The 15,136-nt window shown below is 45.7% G+C and overlaps 1 protein-coding gene across 4 annotated transcripts in view; it reads left to right on the plus strand.

Moving 5' to 3' along the window:
* The first annotated feature begins 1,398 nt into the window (after window positions 1-1,398).
* The window catches only part of LOC102565034 (Ro60, Y RNA binding protein), a 32,508-nt gene continuing 18,770 nt past the window's right edge, over window positions 1,399-15,136 (plus strand). Inside the window, exons 1-4 of one of the 4 annotated variants that reach the window (XM_059728401.1) lie at window positions 1,399-1,568; window positions 9,303-9,902; window positions 10,672-10,892; window positions 11,162-11,308. In XM_059728401.1, the coding sequence (XP_059584384.1) occupies window positions 9,323-9,902; window positions 10,672-10,892; window positions 11,162-11,308 (948 nt within the window). In that variant the 5' untranslated portion in view covers window positions 1,399-1,568; window positions 9,303-9,322. Of the gene's footprint in view, window positions 1,569-9,299; window positions 9,903-10,671; window positions 10,893-11,161; window positions 11,309-15,136 lie in introns of all 4 variants that reach the window. The other 3 variants (XM_059728402.1, XM_059728403.1, XM_059728400.1) reach the window with 3 other exon arrangements.

Here is a 15,136-nt window from a genome sequence, read left to right on the forward strand (position 1 = left end):
ATCTAGCCCTGCGCGGGCTCAGAGCAGGGAAGTAAACAATGCCTGGAGCTGGCTGGAAACTGGAGCCCGGAGCATGGCTTGGGATGTGTGCGTCCCCAGGGCCGCCTTGGACCTTCCGCAGGGTCATGGTAGCAGTTAAAAGCCCAAGGATGTTTTGTTTTGCTTTGTTTTTTTTTCTCTCCCTGAAAGAGTCACTGCCCCCCATTACACACATATACTTCTCAGTAGCCACTCATGGAAGTGCTCTTTAAATGTTAGTGAAAGGTAATGTCTTCCCTGTAGAGGGCTGCGAAACTTGCAGCTGCAGGTGAAAGGGGAAGATGACTTTTCCCCAAGACCCTCTGCAGGGCTGAGGGAAGAGGAGGGGAGCTGACATTTCACCTGGCATCTGGGGCATTATTTAAAAGCTTCTGAATCAGAATAGGAATGTTGGATTTGTCCATGTCGGATCTGATCATCGATTCGTATCTCCAGAGCAAGAACGCTCCAGATCTGCAGGCAGTGCAGGCTTGTTCTTTAAAATGACACAGGGCAGGGCTTTTTTGGTAACGTTTCTGCACAGATTTCTGTACCTTTGCAGAAAGCAATGGCTTACCCTGCCACGTGACAGAGGGGAAAAAAACTTGTATTTCATTCACTGGATTTCTCAAGCCAGGTGCCAGGTTTGCATGTTAGGCACAGGCAAAAAAGGGTGAGAAAGCAGACCCATAATCGAGAGCTGTAAACTATGATCCTGTTATAAGTTTCTCAGCTTCTTCCTACCACGTTCTGCAAGAGTGGTGTGCAAACCGGCCTCTAAAGTTACAGCTAACACCAGCCTCGTTGTTTCAACGGTGCTGCATGAAGTACAACTCAAAGGTGATCCCAGCCCTCAGCAATGCAATGTGTTACACCACCGCACCCGCCTCACACGAGTCCCCTGCGCGCTGGGGGACGCAGCCAAGGGCGCTCGGAGCTGCAAGAGACCCGTGGCTTCGCGCAGGACCGGGCCGGGCCGCGCCGGGCCGGGCAGGTGTCTCTGCACGCTCAGAGCCAGGCAGAGGCCCAGCCGCTCGGGAGCAACCCCAACCCCACCCGCACCCAGGGGGCCGCCCAAGCCTCTCCGGGGCTCCCTCTCGCCCGCCCCATCAGCGGCGATGCCCACGCACGCCGATGCTTTCCCAGCAGACTCTGCGGCCCGCGCGGCCCCTGTCAGCTCTATGGTGAAGAAAGTGCGCTCGGGCCAACCGGAAGCGAGAACCAGCTTCACATCCGGGGCACTCGCGGCGGTTACCACGGTAACGGCTGCCTCCCCTCCCCTGCTCAGACGGCCCCCATGCAGGTAGTATGCCGCTGCTTGCCCAGGCTAGCGCCTGCCGGCTTCTCCCGGAAGTGGGAGAGAAGTGTATCCGGAGCACAGGACTCCACCCGGGTGTAGGGCGGAGTTCCATCCAGGGACTGCGGCGGCTGTCAGGGAGCGGCCGAGCCTGAGCAAAGTCCGAGGAGAAGCGAGAGCCCGAACCGGCGGCAGCAGCAGTGTCCCGTTCCCCCCTGCCGCCGCGTCCCCCCGGTCCGGCTCTAGCTCGTAGGTAGGGCTCGGCCTCGCGGCTGCCAGCGCCACCTCCACGGGGCACCCCGGGCTGCGCCACGGGTCCCGGCCCGGCGGGAGAAGCGGGGCTCGGAGCCGGCCGCGCTCCCCTGCCGCACGGCGACCCGCTCCGCTCGCAGCAGGGAGCTGGGGGGGGGGGCGGGCCGAGCGCTGTGTGGGGGAGGCGGGGCGGTGTTGTGCGACCGGGGGGGGAGGGGAGTTAGTTTCTCTGTAGCCTTTTGTCCGCGCCTCGGGCGCCGCGCGGGGGGTGGAAGCAAGAGCCGCCTGCCCTGGGGGCTGCCCGCGCCCCGACTCTAGCGCAGCCTCCGACGTGGCCGGGGCGGAAATGCCTCGGGCAGCCTCGGCATTGCTGGGGCGTTGCCGCAGCCCGCGGGGGCAGCGCATGGCGAGACCAGCCCTCTGCGTCTGTTTGCTCGGAGGAGCGGTTTCTTGCACCCGAATAAACGGAATGGGCCACGCCGTTCCTAAAGAACTGGCCCTGCCAGCTTAGCCTCGGGCAAATTGGGTTGGGTTGCACGTTGTTCCGTGGTATCTTCCGTAGGCGGTGAGTCACGCCCTGTAATAAAGCCTGCTAAGGAAAGCTGAGCTCCATTTCTTTGTCAAAGGCCAGTTCTCCGAGAATAACCCTATTCTTTTGGCTTGGATTTGCAATGCTTAAGCAAGCAACTGGTCTATCTGGTCCCCTCCCCAGCCAAGCACTGGGCAGGGGGGGAGCTACTCACCCCATATCCAGCCAGCTAAGCAAAGCCTTGGCTGGAATGATATAGTTGAGGCTGGTCCTGCTTTGAATAAGAGGATTGGAATAGATGACCTCCTGAGGTCCTTCCAGCCCTATATTTCTATGAGTCTGTTTCAGTGTTTTGCACTGTGCAAGCAGCATCCTTTTTGGAAGCAGTCCTAAAATGCAGTAACCCTAAAATTTAACTGGAGGTAAACTTATGTCTCCTAATCTGTGCAGTGGTTTTGGTGGTGGCATCATTCATAAAAACATGACACTGAATAGTCTCGATGGGTGACATTGGTGTTCTCCACACTTAAGGAAATTTCACATCCTTGTTTGATTTCTTGCAGTGCTCTTAGCTTCAAAATGTAGGCTCACGTTTTTAAAACACGCATAAGTGCAGTTCATTGCATAACAGAAGATATAAGTCACAAGAGGTTTATGGTCAGCTATAGATAGTACAAATTATTTTGATTTCTGTTGTGCTTAAATTTCATTCCAGGACTTGGGTTCAAATTCAATACTGTGCCTCAACCACAGGAAACTACAATCCTTGAAGAAGATCTAATAAATTCAGTTATCTTCTGCTATGCAAGTGGAAATTCATGATGATATCACTTAATTTTATTTTTGTAGAAGCTGTGAAAACTTTATTTGTATTGATTAATGCACCCTGATGTAGAATTGAAAATCCAGTTCTAGGTGCTGTTGCTAAGTGTGTAATTATTGATTTTGACAAGAGCCAGTGCATTACTAGCAGCTGTTTATCTTTGGAACGATGCCTTGAGAGGGAAGTGTGCTATTTAAAAAACTACTAGAATAAGTTAATAATAAGTATAATCATTCCTAGAGAACAGTATGTAACAGTTTTAGGCATGGTAGGTATTTTCAGTGTGCGTGACACTTAAGTCTAAAGAAAAAAGTGTACAAAATGGTATTAGTGCAGAGAAGATGGTCTACTATTATTTTCGTTTAAGTCTAGCAAATTTGTCATCATACAGGAAAGAAAAGTGTTGTCTATAACAACTACACACTGTTGTGGATTTATATTTTGAACACACTTTTTTTTTTTTTAGAAGAGGTAAACTGTTTATTGTAGGTTGTGACCCATCTTGTGTGGTTTGACAATAATCAAAAATTATTTTTACTGTCTCTGCATTTTTCTTTTTATTGTAGAAAGGAATTTCAGGTTGTCATGGCAAAGAAGGTTAATTAGAAGTTAAGAACTAGCTTTCTGGGTGCTAGATTTGATGTATGTCATCTACACATGTATGCCAGAAAAGAAATATGTTATTTGCCAACTTTAAATCTGTGAAGACTGGAGGTTTTGGACAGAAATGACACCTTTTTGGAGTTCTAGGTTTGAGGGAAAAGAGTCAAAATCAAAACATATTTACTTGAATGGGCTTTTTGAAGGTTGTGCTGGAAAAACAAAGTTGCTTCTCATGATAATATTGAGTGCATCAGTTGGCCACTTTGGATTAATTCATTTGGTACATTCAGTTTAGCTAGTCATGCAATAATGCTGAAGGCATGCTAAAATATATGTATGGTACTACTCCTCCAGGTAGCAGGAGGCCTGTTGCTCCTGCTGCTTTGAGAAGATGGGCTGCTTGAGAAGTAGCCAGCAGGTGTGGCAGCAGGGCTCCCTGCTCTGGGGCTGCATGCTCTCCTATCTCTACATGCCACTCCCTGGCTGGCTAGGGTGCCTCAGCATGGGGGCTTCCTGCCAACTAGCCCACACTGAGGCAGCTTGTGCCCCAGCCTGCAACACATGGAGGCTAGCTGGGAGCCAGGAGGAATTGTGTACGGGTAGTTTGCCCTAAGTGGAACAGTTTGTTCCTAAGCAAAGCACAAGGGTGTGTGCTGCAGCACACAATAACAGCCACTACTGTTTGGGCTGCTGCGAGTGCGTGTCCCTGATCATCTGGACCCAAGTAACAGGGATTCTTGAGAAGATTGGGTAGACAAATATGTGGGTACCTGGTATTTTCTGATAATCAATTACCAGCTTTCCTAGAAATTGGATATTTAAGGGCTTGCAACAGGTGGGATTCATTGTAATGAAAATCAGTTTTGGATCTTGCATCCGATATCATATCTTTGAGTGTTGCCCTGTAGGGTCAGGCGAACTCTCAGGATCTCAATATTGAGGTGTTAGACAGGAGGTTGTGACAGTTGCACACATACAAACACACAAATCAATTAGGCACACACACACTACCAGCTCAGGCACATAGACATCCAAACGAGCATAGGCACATGTATACCTATCACCAATTCAAGCACATACACTATGCACCCCAAAAGTTAGACACAGATCACTAATTCATATATCATGCACACAATGACATATATATATATACACATACACACACACACACCAGTTCACACACACACAACACCCACCTACACATACACACAGGTAAGTTCCTAACTTGGATGGTACAATGTGTATTTGTGTGCTTGGGGTACATGGGATACTTGGGGGGAAGGTTCAGGTGAGAGAGTTAAAGTGTAGGGAGTGAAAGTTCCCAGAACCAGGATTAGAACTGGTGGACCACAGAGAAGCTGGCTGAGGAACTGAGGCTTGGGTTAACTTAAGGTAGACTGGGGCTGGAAACTGAGGCAGATAGCTGAGATATTGTGGCGGGTGGTGGCAAGGAGACAGCCAGGAAAGCAACTGAGGCAGAAACCTGGTTGCTCAAGGGAAAAAGGAAAGGCAGTGGGGGTAAGACAGTGGCAAAGAAACAAGGGGTTTGGAGGCAGAGAGGAGCTCAGGACAGGTGTTGGAGGTGGCAGTGAGCCAGAAGCAGGAGAGGGAGAAATGAGACAGAAGTTAGAGGGGTGAGGAGCAGAGATTGGAGCAGGGCCAAACCATAATAAAGCAAAACCCAACTCAGGGGTCCAAATAACAGTTTTATTACACAGACAACACACTACACAGCCCCATGAAGTTACTGCTTCACACACGCACTCACACACGCACTCACTCGCAATGGCAGCAGGAGAAAGAGACTCAGTGGAAGGGCTGGAGTCCAGGTATGGAAGAGAAGCAGAGTGCAAGTCCTTGGTTGAAGAGGGGGTGGGGGGTGATGGCCACCTCTCCAGGCTGGAAAGGGGTTGTTGTCCAGTAGGTGTTGTCCAGAGGGGGGTCGCCAGCAGGGTCTCTGGGTGGATAGGTGGTGTGGCGTGGTGCTGGTCTAGATGGAGAGGGTGTCCCAAGGAGTCAGTCTTCACTACCGCCTTTTATGCAGCAGACTACCTCTGATCTATGGGGAGGGCCTGTCCAGGCAAGGTGAGTCCTGTTCCAGAGGGCTCCAGGTGTTCTTACAGAGCATGTGCAGCCTTTGCACAATGGTGGGTTGCCTCATCTTTTGTTCCTTGAATGCTGAGGGTGGTTCCAAGGGCCGGGTCCTTGGTCCGGGTATTGGTGTTGATGGTTCGGTCATTCAGAGGGAGCTATTTTTAGACCTACTGCCATTGTCTCTCAAGCACGCTCATTCATCCCCATTCATTCAGGAACCAAGTTACATAGGAGGGGTAGGTGTGAGTCATGGGTTATACAACCGGGCCTGGGGACAGGATGGAGACTTGACAAGCAAAATGGAAACTTGACAAGACTTATGCTAACTTACATATGTAGGCCTAAATCATATAGTACTAGTAAAACAGTAATATAGGATAGTAAAAATCAATATAAAACATAATAATTATAGAGTATAAAGAAGGAGAAAAAACAAAAGAAATGCAACTTGCTACCAAAATAAAATGCTGAAGCTTATCCTATGTCTTAGCTCACTTATACTTATCTATAGGGATTAGAGAGGGAAAGAAAAAAAAAAAAATCAGAAATGGTTGGGGAAGGGGAGGGAATGCATTTTAAAAGAAAAAAAAAACGGGGGGTTTTGCTACATAAGGATTGCAGTTTTGAAGAATTTAGTAGTTGTTGGTCACTGGAACAAAAATTACAAAGTAATTACATCTATATGCTTGTACCCATCTTTGCACATTTAGATGTTAGCTTCACCAGTCTACAGTAACTATGTACACATGGTTTCAGTGCCTCGATTACATGTAATACCCTAATAATAACATGCCATAGTGCACAAATAGACAATATGTTAGACCACTGACGCTCAACTTCTTGGCCCTGCGGGCAAATGAAGGTTGCGGGGCAGGTCAATGAACTGGATTAGACTCACCACTGAGATTGGGCTCTGGGGGCCCGGGCCACCTCTGCTTGATCGGAAAGGCTGAGATCAGGCTTGGCACTGACCTCCACACCTAATCTATCATGGGATGCTCCGTGAGATGGATGATGTACTGCCAAGGGTCAGATCTGGCCAGCAGGCCATGTTGGACCATTTTGTAGAGAATTGTTGGAAGGAAGGGTGGGGGGTCTCTGCCCTAGATTTCTAGTGGATCACCTGGTATCTCAAAGAGACCTTTTTGATGTGCTACTTAAAAACATATTTGCTTGTAATTGTTTAGTTCAGTGGGGACTGACCTTTTTAAGAGCTGTGCCACAAATTAGCCCTGCACCCTCCCCAAGTGCCACTTGGATTCCCTTCCTCTGCTCAGTCTGCTGCTCTGCTTTCTGTTCCCTTGTCTGTACTCCCGGCCCAACCTCCTCCGTTTTCTGCTTCCTGCCTGATCTACTCAGCTTTCTGTTTCCTGCCCTATCAGCAGCTGCTGTGCTGATCTGCCGGGTGCCAGGCATAGAGACTGGTCATGCCACTTGTAGCATTTGGGCTGCAGGCTGACCACCCCTGGTTCAGTTGCACTTTAGGTTCCCTTTTAGTGCTGTTAATTTCTATTTTTCAGTATATTTACATTGGCATATAGTTTTATTTTTGGTTGACTTCACTGTAGCTGGATTTTCTTTTTTACTTTTTGAAAAATAACTTTTTTGTTACCCGGGCGGTATTTCAAAAGGTACCCCCTCTCCAATTGAAGGGATCAAAGCAGGTGCACAAGCACTGTGGGAGGTGTTAGGGACTCTCCTCCCCCTATAGAGCAGAGCCAGACCACCACTGGAAACTTAACCATATACCTTTTAATGAGGGAACAATACTGGTAACATAACAGGCATAATCAGGGGGTATAGTGGATACTACAGTGCCCCAAGGGGCAGGATTCAGCAAAGGTTAGACACTTACAATCATTGACAATAGACAGGGTAAACAAAATATAAAACACAAACAGCAGAGCAAACAATACTGGTTGGGGAAATATAAAAAGGCACAAAATACAAAATGTCAAAGAAATATAGGGCCTACGTACCTGGAAATGGAGAAAGCACAATGGCCCCTTTCCACTGCAAGAAGAATTTTTTCTTGTTAGTTCACTCATCCCAAGTCATCAAAGCTGGGACTTAAAGCTGGATCTCCCATGTGGTAGGCAAGAATGCTGTCTCACAGCCACCAGTGCTGGTACTGCTTCTAGCTGCTAGGGATCTTGACCTTTCTGGAGCCCTGGCCTCGTGTCGAGCTGCCTGGTCTTTGATTGGAGGAGCTGGAAGCCAAGCTGGGAACCTCTCAGGTCACTGCTCTGATCCTTGCTGAAGCAGGAAGCCTCTCCTGCTGGCCACAGCCTCTCGCAGGGGATCCTGGAGCCCAGAAGAAAGCCTCTTCTTCCAGCCGCACGCCATGCTGCTGAGGGTCTAACTGCTGCCTGCAGGTCTTGCTCCTTCACAGTCTTCTGGGGCAACTGCTTCCACCCCACTGGCTCAGCTCTTTGAAGCTCCTTCCTCCTGGTCCCTCACTGGTCTGTCCCTGAGTCAGGGGTGCTGCCCCTTTTATCCCCCTCCAGGTGACCCAAGGGGCCAATCAGGGGACATGAGGGGCAAGTCTCTGGGGCCTGATTGGTGAGGAAAGGGAATCCCAAGTCCTCCAATCATCTTTTATCCCTTCAAAACCCCATGGCCAAGTCATTACCCATTACCAGATTAGTGAGAAAAGGGAATCCCAAGTCCTCCAATCATCTTTTGCCCTTTCAAAACCCCTGGGCTAGGTCACTGCCAGCTAGCTCGTCACAAATGAAATTTTTTTCACCTTATTTCTAATCTCAATTGGAAGCATTATAAAAATACTACGTATGCTTCAGAGTGACTGTCAGTAGTCTGCTTCCGTATGGTGTGTACACAAGGCCCAGAAAGTTTGGGATTCTTTCTTTTCTTTATTTCTAAGGCTAAAATGAGAAACAAAAAACAATGTAGAATTAGGGGGGGGGTGTGTGTGTGGTTTTTATGCCCTCATTGGAAAGGGCGGACATATTTGAATCTTATGTAAAGGTATACTTTTCCTTCATATTTGTTACAATTTTCCTTCTGCCCTTTCTATTTAGCTGAGGTTTTAACAATTCTGCTTCCTAATATTAATCACCATTTTATTAGCTTCTTATGCTAGAGAAATTCAGGACATTTTAGTCTCCTGCCTAAAGAGCAATGATGATGCTATGGTTACAAGCATGGAGAAAGTAGAAGTTGACCAGCTGAGGTTGGAGGTTTTCCGTCAGATCACTATTTTCACCAACATTATTTAACATTGGTGACTTACTAATATTTTTGGCAAATGACTTTGCCAAAGCTTTGTAAGATTTAGTTACTCCATTCCTTCAGCAGGTGGCATTCACAATGAAATGCTTTAAGATAGCCAACAAAATTAGTTGGCTGGATGGGAGAGAACAGACTTTAACCACAAAATCCTTTCACAATTTCTTCATGCCCCAGGAATCTGAAAAAGGCACCAACCTGATTTTTAAAATATATTTTGAAGGTCATCTTTACTAAATAAAGCATTTGCTAGACTACATTCCTGCTGTTCCATTACATGATTAACAATAAAGATAGGAGGGAAAAATAAGGCGTTTCTGATGTGATGTACTCATTTGGCTTTAGATCTACGTTGAAACTGATCAAAGCCAAAAAAGCCCAACATATTTTCTCATTAATATTTAATAAAACCTTACTGTCTCTCTTTTTTCCAGCAGGCTTCCTAAAATTATAAGCAATGGAGGAAGAAGTAAGCCAAATGCAACCTCTGAATGAGAAGCAGGTGCAAAACTCAGAAGGTGGCTATGTATGGCAGGTCACTGATATGAACAGACTGCACCGTTTTTTGTGTTTTGGTTCAGAAGGTGGCACTTACTATATCGGGGAGAAGAAACTGGGCTTTGAAAATACAGAAGCTCTAATAAGATTGATTGAAGATGGCAAAGGCTGTGATGTGGTACAGGAAATAAAGACGTTCAGCGTAGAAGGCAGGACAGCAAAACAGGAACCATTGCTTTTTGCTCTAGCAGTTTGTTCACAGTGCTCTGACGCAAAAACTAAACAAGCGGCGTTTAAGGCTATTTCTGAAGTGTGCCGCATACCAACCCATCTCTTTACCCTTATCCAGTTTAAAAAGGATCTGAAGGAGGGGATGAAATGTGGCATGTGGGGTCGTGCCCTGAGAAAAGCTGTTGCAGACTGGTATAATGGGAAGTATGGTATGGCTGTTGCTCTAGCAGTTACAAAATATAAACAAAGGAATGGCTGGTCTCATAAAGACCTTCTGAGGTTGTCCCATCTAAAACCTGCCAATGAAGGTAACGGTATTTTATTAATCTTTAGTATAACTAAACATTATGTAGTGTTGTAAATCTGTTGTTTCTTCCATGTCTGTGTCCTGGAAGCTTAAATGTAATTTTAGCATGATGGTGTCCGCTGATGGTATCCTACAGACTAGAGAAGACTACAAAAGGTCATAGCCCATTTATCTTCGCTCTTCAAGAGTAAACTAGTTTCTTATTACTTGTCTTATTGCTGTCAAGGCTGGGTTTAATAGTGCTGACTATTATTTTTTTCTTTTTTCATATCACTTAGAAAATGTTATTAATACACTTATTTTTCATTATTCAGTGAGCTACGTTGTGTGCAATTTAGATTTGACAGTGATCTTAGTTGTATGCCTCCCCTTAAGTTATAAAAAACTCTAGTTTTACAAATGAAAAGCACAGGCAACCTGAGATTACTCTGCTGCATGGAACTCAAGGTTAACATAATACGTATCAGCTGCAAATTGGACATGGACTTTTCATTGCATTTTCTGAGTAGGTTTTTCCTTGTATTCTTCATACTTAAGTGTTTTGTGTCAAAGAAGGTAGAGATGTTAAGAGCATACATTTTATTCATTTTATAATATTTATTTAAAAGAAACTTAAAGTGTTGTGAATTATACATTTTAATGTATTACAGTCTCCACATTTAGAGAACTGAAACCGTAGTATGCTTCTAACTAGTTTATGTACAAGACCTACTAAAAGCTCTAGTACTTCACCATAATCTTGAATAGAAAATATTTTTCTTTTTCAATAGGAATTGCTATAGTCGCTAAATATATCACCAAGAGATGGAAGGAAGTTCAAGAGGCATATAAAGAGAAGGCACTTTCTGCTGAGACTGAAAAACTCTTAAAATATCTGGAAGCAGTGGAAAGAGTAAAACGCACAAAAGATGAATTGGAAGTTATTCATTTGATCGAAGAGTATAGTTTAGTTAGGGAGCATCTCCCAACAAACCATTTGAAATCTAAAGAGGTGGGTAAATTAGAATAGTATCATACAAGCTAGTGTTTTATAAAGCAATATTTTGTGCCTCTTATGAAGTCTAAATTGCTAACCATTTATTTTTTTTGCAAAGAAAACATTTTAAGGCTGTTTTGAAATTATATAAGTAGTTAATCTAAAATGAGACAAATGTGTCTAATAGTTTTAACATTTTAATATATATTTACATTTTTACTTTGTCTTATGTACACACAAGATACGAATTCTTTACTGAGTTTTGCCTCTCTTTTTTATATGAGGTATGGAAAGCGTTGCTACAGGAAATGCCCCTTACTGCAATGTTGAGGAATTTGGGAAAGATGACAGCAATTTCAGTACTAGAACCAGGAAGCCCAGAAGTGTCACTAGTATGTGAAAGACTGAAAAATGAGAAAATGTTAAAAAAGGTATGAACTGTTTTTATCACTTGAGGCTTGTATTTGTGTATGGTTTGGTATCTTTTTTTTTTCCTTCCTAAATTGTATTTCTTCAGACAACTGAATTTTCCTATTAAAAATGTACGTGTTTGTGGCCTTCAAAATAGTAGATTGAAATACTCGGCACCATCATCTCAAAGATTATCTTTGTTTGAAACCTTAATGTACTCCTCTTCATTTGACTTGGTTTTATTTGTTGATCTCAATTCAGGAAAGCACTCAAGCATGTGTGTACCTTCAAGAATATGCCCAAGACATAATGAATAACTTTTTAAAAATGGAACTTTGTTTACTTTCACTGCAGGGGGGAGGGAAGTGGGGAGTGGCATTTAATATAGTAACATAATGTACTGTTACATACAGTGGAAGCTAGGGACAGTCCTCAAGGAGGGCTTTACAACATGGTCTCCACTTGTAGGGAAATGATTAGGAAAGCTAAGGAAGAAACTGAGTTTAAGTTGGCCAAGGGAGTTGAGGACAATAAGAAGTCCTTTTTTAGCTATGTAAGGAACAGAAGGAAAACAAATGGAAGCATGGGGCCCCTGCTTAACACCTCGGGACAGCTGGTAATGGACACTCAGGGAAAAACTGAACCCCTCCTGAATGCCCTTTTTGCTTCACTATTTCACTGGAACAAAGGGAAAGACAAGTGAGATAAGGTTCAAAGGGGGCATGGTGGGGATAACAGCCTTCCCACTGTGGCGGCTGGGCTGGTGCAGAACCAACTAGAAAAGCTAGACTTTTATACGTCAGCAGGACCAGATGGACTTCAGCCACGGGTGTTGATGGAGCTGGCTGAAGTCATTGCATTACTCCTGGCAAAACTCTTTCAGAAATTGTGGCACACAGGGGAGATCCCTGAGGGTTGGAAGATGGCCAACATTGTGCCCATCTTCAAGAAGGGGAAGAGGGAGGACCCAGGCAACTACAAGAAACAATGGCCACAAGCTAGTAGAGAGCAGATTTAGACTGGACATAAGGAAGAACTTCTTCACAGTTCGAGTGGCCAAGGTCTGGAACGGGCTCCCAAGGGAGGTGGTGCTCTCCCCTACCCTGGGGGTCTTCAAGAGGAGGTTAGACGAGTATCTAGCTGGGGTCATCTAGACCCAGCACTCTTTCCTGCTTATGCAGGGGGTCGGACTTGATGATCTATTGAGGTCCCTTCCGACCCTAACATCTATGAATCTAGGACCCAGGCAACCAGCCTAACCTCCGTCCTAGGGAAAATCCTGGAAAAACTCATTAAAGAATCTATGTGCAATACGCTCTTTGAGGGTAAGATTCTGAATGACAGCCATCATGGCTTCATCGTGGGTAGGTCTTGTCTTCCCAGTCTCGTCTCCTTCCACAAACAGGTCTCTCACCACCTGAACATGGGAGAGAAGGTTGATGTTATATACCTAGATTTCCAAAAGGCTTTTGATCTAGTATCCCATGATATCCTTGTGGAAAAAATTGGAAGATTGTGGGCTTAGCTGCAGTTCAGTGGGTGGAAAACTGGCTGCATGGTAGGACCTAGAGAGTTCTCATGAGTGGATCTGTGTCATCCTGGCAAGAAGTGGCCAGTGGTGTCCTGAGGGGTCCGTGCTTGGACTGGTGCTTTTCAACATCTTTATCAATGATTTGGATGTGGGAGTGAAAAGCTCGCTGGCCGAGAGTGCAGATGACACCAAGTTATGGGGGAGAATGGTTGGAAATAAAGGCAGACCTGGACAGGCTGGAGAGTTGGGCAGACTGGAACCAGATGAAGTTTAACCTTCAGAAGCGTAAGGTGCTCCATCTGGGGGAAAACAATCCCCAACATACCTACAGGCTTGTTGGCGACAATTTGGCTTGCACCACGGCCGAAAGGGATCTAGATGTAGTGATCGACCATCGCATGAACATGAGATGGCAGTGCGATGCTGTGGCCAGCAGGGCAAACAACACGCTGGCATGCATTAATCATTGCATCTCATGCAAAATTAAGGAAGCAATACTCCCACTGTACTCCACTCTGGTGACACGTAGCTGGAGTACCGCATCCAGTTCTGGACGCTGTGCTTGAACAAGGATGTGGAAAAACTTGAGAGGGTCCAGAGAAGAGCTACCGGTATGATCAGGGACTTGCAAGACAATCCATATGAGGAGAGGCTGAGGGACTTGGACCTCTACAGCCTACAGAAGAGAAGGCTGAGAGAGGACTTGGTTGTGGCTTACCGCTATATCAGGGGAATATGTCAAGAACTGGGTGAACAGCTGTTCACCAGGGCACCCCTGGGGAAGACCAGGAGCAATGGATACGAACTCCTGGAAGGCTGCTTCAGGCTCAGTTCCAAGAAAAACTCCTTCACAGTCAGGGTGTCCAGATTGTGGAATAAACTCCCTCCCATGGTGGTGCCGTCACCTACCCTGGAAATCTTGAAAAGCAGAATGGACAGTCACTTCGCTGGGGTCACTTGACCCCAGCTGTCTTTTCCTGCCTAGTGCAGGAGGGCTGGACCCAATGACCTACAAGGTCCTTTCCAGCCCCAGATGATCTATAAGCACTCTTATGCAGTGTTTCTAATCTATTTTGCATGTTCTTCTGAAACTAATCCTGGATAACAAAGCACCACTTTTTTCAGGCTCTGGCTCAGTGTTGTTGTAAATATATAATAATAAAAAATACTTCAGGCTTATAAATTCACAGGTTTAATATTTCAGTTATTTACAGAAGGGTGTAAGACCAGCAGGAGTCTAGGAGTAGAACAAGAATATGAAATATGTCTTCCTTTTTAAGGCCCCTGTACCAAGGAGAGGAACAGAGGTGAAGTTGGGTGGGTACTTGTCTCCCAGTGTAAATAAATGACTGAGGACCTAAGATGGCAAGCAAAGAACCAAGGGAAGAAAAGAGAGATGCACAGAACCAAGAGAGGAAGAGAAGGTGTAAATCCTCATTAACATAATATATGCAAGAATCTGGTCAGCTTCAAGGAACCGAATATATCCATTTCTTTAATAACTACATTAAATTTATTTTCCTTCTTTGTCATTGAAAAAGGGTTTCTTTTTCCATTTAGTTTTGAGATGAAACATATTTAAGGTCTATGGTAGGTTACTGTAAAAGAAATATTAGCTTAGCTACTGTCTTGGCCACCTGAACTGAGGGACAAGGACCTAGCCGGCCTCCTGACTTACAGAGTTGGTTGGCCTCCCTGGGTGGCGTGCCTGATGGACACTGGCTTGTGACTTTGTCGAAGGGCAGTGCTTAAGGATGCCCTTCAGGGGATGGAGGCAGGGACAGAAGGTGTCTAGGTTATTACGAAATGGGACAGCTGATAACCGACACCCAGAAAAAAGCCAATATGTTTAATGGGTACTTTGTCAGTCTTTTGTCAGTCCAATGGGACCACCCTGTCTAGCGAGGCGTGGAACGGCCAGGGTGAGAGCGTATTTATACCCAGCATCAGTGTTGATCTAGTAAAGAATCATCTTGAGAGGCTGGACACCTTCAAGTCAGCTGGTCCTGGCAGATTTACACCCTATAGTACTCAAAGAGCTGGCAGGTGTCATAGCCCAACCATTGGCAAATTGTGGCGCTTAGGTGAAGTACCTGAAGACTGGAAGAAGGCCAATGTGGTACCCATCTTAAAGAAAGGGCAGAAAGTAGATCCCAAGAATTACAGGCCAATCGGCTTGACCTCAATCCACAAGAAGATTCTGGAGAAAATTATCTAGGAGACCCTACTGGATAAACTGGCTGAGGGCAACATCCTGAGGGATAGCCAGCATGGGTTTGTCACGGGTAGGTCTTGCCTGACCAATCTCATCTCCTTC

The sequence above is a fragment of the Alligator mississippiensis genome, chromosome 5 (genome assembly GCF_030867095.1).
Source record: "Alligator mississippiensis isolate rAllMis1 chromosome 5, rAllMis1, whole genome shotgun sequence".
NCBI classification, from domain to species: Eukaryota; Metazoa; Chordata; order Crocodylia; family Alligatoridae; genus Alligator; species Alligator mississippiensis.